A 9,370-nucleotide genomic window follows, 5' to 3' on the forward strand; every position below is an offset into this window, starting at 1 on the left:
CCCTGGAGCTGGTTTCTGGGCCCCAGTGGGGCTAGGCTGCCAGGCGCACAGCTCTGTCTACAGTATTACGCTGTGCACCAGGCTTACAGAGGTGAGATGCCGGAGAGTCCCGCCTGGCCCTGGGTCCAGCTTGCTGTGTGGATCTGGCCACATCACTTGGCCACTTTGGGTTTGAGTTGTTTTATTTACAAAACAGAGCTACTGAAAACCACCCTTCCCGCCCTGGGCCAATCTAATAATTTGCAGGCAGCCCTGGGTTCAAATCTGCCCCTTCTGCTGCCGCCATGACCAAGGGCAAGTCCATTTACTTCTCTGAGCCTGGGTGTAAAAGCCTTAACAACATTTGCAGCAAAGGGTTGTTGTGAGTTTGAATGAGATGATGACTGTGGGACCGTGTGCCCGCCCCCTCAGGTTCGGTGTTACTGTCTCTCTGTTGCCGGGGACACAGGGGTGATGGGACAGCTAGAGCTGCCATCCTCCAGGAAACTTTCCAAGGTCTGTTTCATCCTTTCAGCTCGTACATCCAGAGTCATGCTACTAAGGGGGCCACAGGTGGGCACAACCCAGGGGGTGATACACAGTAGTATTCATCTTTGGTTTCTCCAGACCAAGACCCAGGCTAAGCCTATATTTCAGAAGGGGAAACTGAGGTCTCAAGTATCAGAATATCCTGCCACCAGCTACGGGGCTGTTGCTAAAAGACCACTAGACAGGGGTTGAAATATCTAGGGTCTGTTTCTTTGGGTCTCAGGTTCCCCCATCTGAAATGGGCTTAAACTAGGTCTCTGTGGCATTTGACAACTCTTCAGGTTTGGCCCAAAGCCCCTCTCCAGGAAGGCTCTCTACCTGGGAATAATATGGAGGGACCAGAACTAGGGGTGGGGGCACCTCCAGAGTCTCCCAGGCCAGAGGCAAGGCTAGAACTTCCAGAGACCTCTCTCTAGACTTCTTTCCATCTCTGTCCCCTCCCCATCCTGTCACCATGGTGACCCCTGCTGAAACCAGACCAAGAGGCAGCTTGGGGAGGAGGGAGGTGGGGCAGGGATGCTGGGATGTACGCATCCTTGGCCCTGCCCAGCCACACCTCAGCCTCTTGCTCAGAGCCACAGGAGTGGAGATACACGGGTGGCCACGGTTGCTGTACCTTATTAAACTGTACAGGAGAGCATTACTACTCATACATGTTAACTAATCATAAGGATTAATTATTAATAACTTATCAATAATGGTTTGCAATTTGTTGAATACTTCCATACCTAGTACTAAGCACTTTATATGTATAATTTAATCCTTTTGACAACCCACTCAAGGTAAGAAATTTCATCGCCATTTCCCAGATGAGGAAACATGATCAGAGAGGTTCAGGAACTTTCTCAAGGTCACACAAGTAGGAATTGGGTAGGAGTTGGGCCTGGGATCAAGGTCTGTGTGAACTTGGAGCCTAGGTGTCTGTACCCGCCCCCCCGCAGTTCCATGGCTGCCTTTGGCAGAACCCGCTGCCCCTGGGGGGGGGTCCTGAGAGTCTAGTGACAGATTTAGGGAAACACCATGTCCCTGGTGTGACCGCAGACCATAGTACCCTGAGGAGCCTCTGGTGGGCTGGCTCTTCTTCGTGTTGTCCTCACAGCCCAGGTGAGCTGCCCGTTTCCAGGCTGTAAGGGGCTCTAGGTGCCCTCCCTTCACGTGTCCGGCCTGGGTGGCTGGACTCCCCATGGGAGCCCACCCCCGTATCTGCACGGATCCCAGGTGGAGTCCCTCTGGAGCCCCACAGCCTGCAGGCTGCTTCTCCCAGGGCCAGCCTGACGCCTTCCCACCCTCGCCACGGCCGGGACCTGCACCGAGCTGGGCGCGCTGCCCGGTATGTGCAGGACATCAGGGCCTGCAGGCAGCTGCGGGGTCTGCCCGGGAGCGGGCCGGCCCCCAGCTGCTTGGGCCGATCGCTCCCCTCTGCCTGCAGATCTTCCACATGACCTACGACCTGGCCAGCGCCGTGGTGCGCATCGTGAACCTCATCGGCATGATGCTGCTGCTCTGCCACTGGGACGGCTGCCTGCAGTTCCTGGTGCCCATGCTGCAGGACTTCCCTGACGACTGCTGGGTGTCCATCAACAACATGGTGGTGAGTGCCCAGCCCTCGGCCCTCCCTCCAGGGGTGGGGGCAGGGGACCGACGAGGTGCGGATGGGCTGAGCGGGTCCCGGAGGGCCTCGGCGGCGCCCTTGGCTCTGTGCCACTACCTCTGCCGCCTTACAGCCTCCACTGAAGACGGGAGCCTCGCTCTTTGGCGCTGATTGCGCCCAGGGAGACTAAGACCGGGGCTTCCTCAGATTGCATCAGGTGTGGGAATACCGGGCTGGTGGCTCCTGCCCTCCTATCTCTGCTCCCCGAGGCTGACCAACCATTCAAAGCCAGCAGAGTCCTAGGAAGGAGAAACCAGTGAGGGGCACCGTGGGCAGCCCACATGGACTCCCAGATCACACGTGGCTGCCACTTGCTGCTCCAGCAGCAGAGCTGGGCTGTCCCTCTGCACCCTCCTCCTGCCCCACCCCACAGACACACAGCCCCATCCAAGGTGGGGTCCTGAGCAGGGAAGGCAGGTTCGAAGGAGCCAGATCCCTCCCTCCCACTCCACCCTGTGGGTGGGCGAGAGGAGCCGTGGGGCAGGGTTCCCCAGCCTCCTGTGAACTGGGCACGCTCCAGGCAGGGTGGCGGGTCCCCTGGGCCTTTCTCTGGCTCTTGCGAACCCTGCGTCCTCTCATTCCCAGTCAGTTTGGTTTGCTCTCTAGGCAAACCCTCAGGGCCCCAGGGAGGAAAAACTGGCTTTGAAAGAGGTGAAAGAGACCCTGAGGCATCTTTTCAGCATCAAACAGGCCTTTGCAAAACAGCCTTTTGATGAGCTAAGTGTAAATTGAATCGGCAACGTGGATTGAATTTCCCGGTCCCCAGAGGCTCAGCAGTAAAGCCAGAGCCCTGGCTGGAGGCAGCTTGGGGGCTGCCTGGGGATGGGGAGCCCAGGCCCCCTCTATCCCTGGAGATCATTGACCTCCCACTCTCTGGAATGAGAGCCCCTAGACCAGCTCAGCTGTGTCCAGGATGGTCTGAGTGAGCTTGAACTTGGCACGCAGCGCCTATTCCTTCCTCCAGGTGCTGGGAACAACCTGGTGATTGCGGAAGTGCTTAGGGCTCTGGGCAGGGGTTCTCGGCGTGCAGTAGGGTGGCTTTCCACATTCATGCTAACGCATCTGCCTCTTGAGCAGAGAGCACTGGGGAGGTGGGTTTATCCGGTGGCCCCTTCACTTGGGGCAGTTTCCTCCGTGGGAGGGTGACAGGCCCACACGTGCATTAAATGCAGGAGATGGCCCTTCTGAGCGCAGTGTTCCCGCACTGAGCCTTCCTTGAGACACTGACTGGCTTTGGAGACAAAAATAGCCAGGAGCCTCCCTCCCTTTCTCCCTCCTCCGCCCCCAGCACTGTGTGTGTTTCAGGCCATCCACCTTTGGGGTGGGGGAGGGTAACTAGTGGCCACAGCCCTGGATGGATGCAGGCCGGGTTCACACAGGAGGCGACTCAGCTCCGCAGCTCTTTAACTTTGCTCACCCAAAACGAGGACAGCGTTTCGGCTCAGTCTGCCTGAGCTTGTCCCCCCAGGGGAAGCATATCTGGTTTTATAATTGAGGTCAGTGGGGAAATGGGCTTCACTTGGCAGTAGTTCGGTGCGGGGGATGGAGCTGCTTCGGTGAGCTCAGGACAGCAGGGTGGCCCAGCCTGGAGCCCTGGCTGCTGGGGAGGCTCCAGGCTGCCCCCCCGGGCTGAGAGGTCCGGGGCTGTGGAGGTGGTGGGATGTTAGGCTGGTGCCCATCCCTTAGCTGGGGCTTCTGGTCTGAGCCCTGCCCCTCCACTGCCAGAGAAAGGCCTAAGTGAGGGATTCACTTGGTCACCATGGGCAGCTAGTGTGGGCCTTCCTGCCCCTCACCCAAGGCTTTCAGCCAACAGCAAGGTTGTAAGCCCCAGGCCTCAGCCACTGGGAAAGTTAGGCTGAGGGGTGAGAGGTAGCAGGGACTTTTCTAGCTCTTCTGAGAAGGGCCTGCCCGCTCTTTGGCCCAGGTCCCTCCCACCCCTCCCCAGTCTGTCCACCTTTGCGTCTGTCCACAGAACAACTCATGGGGAAAGCAGTACTCCTACGCCCTCTTCAAGGCCATGAGCCACATGCTGTGCATCGGGTACGGCCGGCAGGCCCCGGTGGGCATGTCAGACGTCTGGCTCACCATGCTCAGCATGATCGTGGGGGCCACCTGCTACGCCATGTTCATCGGCCACGCCACCGCCCTCATCCAGTCTCTGGACTCCTCCCGGCGCCAGTACCAGGAGAAGGTAGGCTGGAATGCTGGGGTCCACCCTGGGCTCTCTCAGGAGAACCTGCCCGTCGCTCCTTCCCACAGGGAGCACAGGCTGCCAGCCACCGGGCCCCAGAGGGTCCAGCCCCCTGTGATGGGGGCTCCCGTATGGGTGACAGATGGGGGCGAACCCCTCCTAAGTGAGAACTTCTTCAGCTCCCCAGACTTAAACCTCTAAATGTCTTTTTATTTGTACCCCGTTTTCCTCCTGCTGAAATTGGGGGCTTGTCTCTCCTGACTGAGGGCCCCTTTCCCTCCTGACCTCCCCACCCCGTGCCCACTATCCCCTCCAGCCTCCTCCTCTCTGAGGGCCTTCCCATCAGCATTGAAACTTGCTCCATCTCTCCCTTTTAAAAAACGTCTGTCCCTCCACCATTAACGGGCTTTGCCTCCTATCTTTTCTGCTGTCTGCCTCTTTTTCATGGACAAATTCCTAAAAACAAACGACCAACCAAAAAGCTCGCATTGTTTATGGCTGCTGAATCCACTTTCTTCTCTCAGCCCACTGAGTCTGAGGTTACCTCTACCCTCCGTGTTGCTGAAGCCAGTGGGTCCTTTGGGGTCCTTGTCTTGCTTGGCCTCTGACAGTTATGACTCCCTGCTTGGCTTCACACTTGTTTCCATGACCACGCACTCTCCATTCTCTTCCCTGCTCTCCTTGGCTGGCTCGTCTTCTCAGTCATCCCACATTGGGCCCCTGGTGGCGTGGGCCCAGCTCTCTGCTTCTCTCTCCCCCATCTTCCTAGGGGCTGCTCTTTTCCCACCTCACCCTCACCCCACGCTCTGTGTCCATCTCAGTGCAGTGGGACCCAAATAGTATAATCAGCCCCCACCTCTTTGGAGCGCTAGTACGTGAAAATAGACTCCCCTGTTTCTGATTGTTCCTGGGGTACAGGGACTTCCCTTACATCTCAGTGTGGGGAACATCTGTTCTTGCCTAATTGTGCCTCCTGTCCCAGCCATGCTTCTGAAGATCCCTGCTCTCCACCCACAATCCAGGGATGGCTGGAGCAGCACCCACCCATCACCCCCGGGGTGGGCAGGAGCATTTCTTATTTGGTGAAGCCCTGGGCACTTAGGTTCACAAATCTCTTGTCCCCAAACCTCTTTTTAAGGCCCCTGCTCTACCCAGCCCCTCTTCTGGGCTGGACTTGCTCTTCAACAAAAGACAGCCTCAGCCGAGGCCATGTTTGGATACATGCCCCATCTGATGGGTCAGGCATCCTGGCTTCAGCCTCCAATCCCTCTAACCGACTGCAGCCCATTCTGCTGCCTCTGCCAGTTTGTTACAACTGATGGGAAACAGCTCCTTCTAGAGTCTGTGGGTGAGGCCTCTCTGGTCCACAGTGTAACACAGAAGAGACTAACGTTTAGAGGAAACTCGATCGACCTCCTGGTCAGTGGGTCTCCTGTATCTGGGAGTTGGACAGTCCCTATTGTCGGCCGGCTATCTTCACAGTACTGAACATGGTGAGGAGTGGACACTCTGATGGCGCCCCTCCTCCACTCCAAGCAGCTGGGAGTCAGGGCCACACCCACACCGAGGACCTCAATCTCACAGGTCGGCCGTAAAGGCCCACAGGGTCTGTGCCAGCTCTGGTCACCAGCAGCCGAGACAGGGTGGTGCGAGCTGGGGCAGTGAGGCTGGCTGGCTAGGGGGTAACGCCCTTTCCCTCTCTCATGGGACTCAGTACAAGCAGGTGGAGCAGTACATGTCCTTCCACAAGCTCCCGCCCGACACCCGGCAGCGCATCCATGACTACTACGAGCACCGCTACCAGGGCAAGATGTTCGACGAGGAGAGCATCCTGGGCGAGCTGAGCGAGCCGCTGCGGGAGGTGAGCTTTGTGGCTGCCGGCCCGGGAGGGGGTCCAGGCCTTCCTGCTGGGCGGCTCCCCTCACCTCCACCTCCCTTTCTCAATCCACCGTGTCTGGGGAGCAGGAGATCATCAACTTTAACTGCCGAAAGCTGGTGGCCTCCATGCCGCTGTTTGCCAACGCGGACCCCAACTTTGTGACCTCCATGCTGACCAAGCTGCGCTTCGAGGTCTTCCAGCCGGGGGACTACATCATCCGTGAAGGCACCATCGGCAAGAAGATGTATTTCATCCAGCACGGGGTGGTCAGCGTGCTCACCAAGGGCAACAAGGAGACCAAGCTGGCGGATGGCTCCTACTTTGGAGGTGAGACAGCCAAGGGGCCCTGGGGGGACGGAGCAATGGGCTGGAGAGACACCGAGGATGACATCGCAGACCCTCACGCCACTGCCTGGAGGCGGGTGTCCGTGAGCCCAGGGCAGGGGTGGTCCCAGAGACGAGAAAGACAGTCTGGTACCCATTTGGTTGGGGGCTGGCATCCCCGATGCGGTCACAGCCTAGGGGTGGGGCCTTGTGAGCCTGTCCAGCTTCTGTCCCAGACAGCAGGGCCCCAGGTCAGGGTGGGGTGGGGGATCCTTTGAAGCCTGCCGGGGACCCCCCTACCGCAACCCCCTCCCCCCCCGTGACTCCTGCCATCCTGGCAGAGATCTGCCTGCTGACGCGGGGCCGGCGCACAGCCAGCGTGAGGGCTGACACCTACTGCCGCCTCTACTCGCTGAGCGTGGACAACTTCAACGAGGTCCTGGAGGAGTACCCCATGATGCGGCGGGCCTTCGAGACGGTGGCGCTGGACCGCCTGGACCGCATCGGTGAGGCGGGAGGCGGCCCGGAGGGAGGGTGGATTCCCCCCGCTGCACAGGCCGGGCGGGCTCCCCTCTCCTCCCACCCTACCCTGAGCTCCTGCTCTTGTTCTGTGGCCCAGGCAAGAAGAATTCCATCCTTCTCCACAAAGTCCAGCACGACCTCAACTCAGGCGTCTTCAACTACCAGGAGAACGAGATCATCCAGCAGATCGTACAGCACGACCGGGAGATGGCGCACTGCGCCCACCGCGTCCAGGCCGCCGCCTCTGCCACTCCGACCCCCACGCCCGTCATCTGGACCCCGCTGATCCAGGCGCCGCTGCAGGCCGCCGCCGCCACCACTTCCGTGGCCATCGCGCTCACCCACCACCCGCGCCTGCCCGCCGCCATCTTCCGGCCTCCCCCGGGGCCCGGGCTGGGCGGCCTCGGGGCAGGGCAGACGCCCCGGCACCTGAAGCGGCTGCAGTCCCTGATCCCGTCGGCGCTGGGTTCCGCCTCGCCCGCCAGCAGCCCGTCGCAGGTGGACACGCCGTCTTCCTCCTCCTTCCACATCCAACAGCTGGCTGGATTCTCTGCACCCGCCGGACTGAGCCCGCTCCTTCCCTCGTCCAGCTCTTCCCCGCCGCCTGGGGTGGGCAGCTCCTCCTCCGCACCCACGCCATCTGCTGCGGCGGCCGTGGCCGCCGCCACAGCCGGGTTCGGCCACTTCCACAAGGCGCTGGGAGGCTCCCTGTCCTCCTCGGACTCTCCCCTGCTCACCCCGCTGCAGCCGGGCGCCCGCTCCCCACAGGCCAACCAGCCGGCGCCCCCGCTGCCCGGGGCCCGGGGCGGCCTGGGACTGGCGGAGCACTTCCTGCCACCCCCAGCCTCGGCCAGGTCCCCGTCGTCCAGCCCCGGGCAGCTGGGCCAGCCTCCCGGGGAGCTGTCCCCGGGTCTGGCCACCGGCCCACCAAGTACGCCAGAGACACCCCCGCGGCAGCCTGAGCGGCTGTCCTTTGCGGCAGGGGCCTCAGGGGGGGCCTCTCCTGTAGCCTTTACCCCCCGAGGAGGTCTCAGCCCCCCCGGCCACAGCCCAGGCCCTCCAAGAACTTTCCCAAGTGCCCCTCCCCGGGCATCCGGCTCCCACGGTTCCTTGCTCCTGCCTCCGGCATCCAGCCCCCCGCCACCCCAAGTCCCCCAGCGCCGGGGCACCCCGCCCCTCACCCCGGGCCGCCTCACCCAGGACCTCAAGCTCATCTCAGCCTCTCAGCCGGCCCTACCCCAGGACGGGGCACAGACTCTCCGCAGAGCCTCCCCACACTCCTCTGGGGAGTCCGTGGCTGCCTTCCAACTCTTTCCCAGAGGCGGGGGCGGCAGCGGGGGCAGCGGGGGCCTCGGTCTCCCCGGGAGGCCCTATGGTGCCGTCCCTGGCCAGCACGTCACTCTGCCTCGGAAGACATCCTCAGGTTCTTTGCCACCCCCTATTTCTTTATTTGGGGCAAGAGCCACCTCTTCTGGGGGTCCCCCTCTGACTGCTGCTCCCCAGAGGGAACCTGGGGCCAGGTCTGAGCCAGTGCGCTCTAAACTGCCCTCCAATCTATGAGCTGCATTCCCTCCCTCCCTCCCTCCCTCCTTCTCTCCTCTTTTTTTCTCCTTTCTTTCTTCAGGTTTAACTGTGATTAGGAGATATACCAATAACAATAATAATTATCATTTAAAAACCCACACCAGAAAAACAAAAGAGCAGAAAATAACCAGGTATTCTTAGAGCTATAGAATTTTGGTCACTTGCTTTTATAGACTATTTTAATACTCAGCACTAGAGGGAGGGGGGAGGGGAGCAGGCAGGGCCCAAATGCAAAAGTGAGAGGAAGGCAGGTGGGTTCTCTGGGGCTTGGCAAGGGTGGGGGTGACCCATGTTTGGGATACCTAGAGCAGACTTGTCATTGTATTGATTTTAGGGCAATAGCCACCACCAGGCCCTTAGCTGTGAACCTAGAGCCCCACTCTGCTAGGGGTCATCCCATTCCTCCAGGAAGGGCTGCCCTTGGGTTTGTTCCTGGGGAGCCTCAGTCGCCTGAGTCCTTGGGACAAACAGGCCAGGGCCCTGAGAGTCTTGCATTTTTTTCTACTGCAAACTTAGCAAGATATGTATATGAATATGTATATGTATATATATGTAAGATGTGTATATGTATAGTTATGTAGTGCTCTGTAGAGCCATGTAGATAGCCACTCACACGTGTGCGATCTAGTTTAACCCCATGTTGCCAGGACACCCAGGTCACCTTACATCCAGCAACCTGCCTTGGCCCGCA

The 9,370-nt window shown here is 59.9% G+C and overlaps 1 protein-coding gene across 1 annotated transcript in view; it reads left to right on the forward strand.

Moving 5' to 3' along the window:
• Positions 1-8,655, forward strand: part of HCN4 (hyperpolarization activated cyclic nucleotide gated potassium channel 4) — a 41,503-nt gene extending 32,848 nt beyond the window's left edge. Inside the window, 6 exon segments of the mRNA XM_032623076.1 lie at positions 1,958-2,119; positions 4,152-4,370; positions 6,085-6,231; positions 6,336-6,576; positions 6,915-7,079; positions 7,193-8,655. Coding sequence (XP_032478967.1) covers positions 1,958-2,119; positions 4,152-4,370; positions 6,085-6,231; positions 6,336-6,576; positions 6,915-7,079; positions 7,193-8,655 — 2,397 coding nt within the window.
• The last annotated feature ends 715 nt before the right edge of the window (positions 8,656-9,370 follow it).

The sequence above is a fragment of the Phocoena sinus genome, chromosome 2 (genome assembly GCF_008692025.1).
Source record: "Phocoena sinus isolate mPhoSin1 chromosome 2, mPhoSin1.pri, whole genome shotgun sequence".
NCBI lineage: Eukaryota > Metazoa > Chordata > Mammalia > Artiodactyla > Phocoenidae > Phocoena > Phocoena sinus.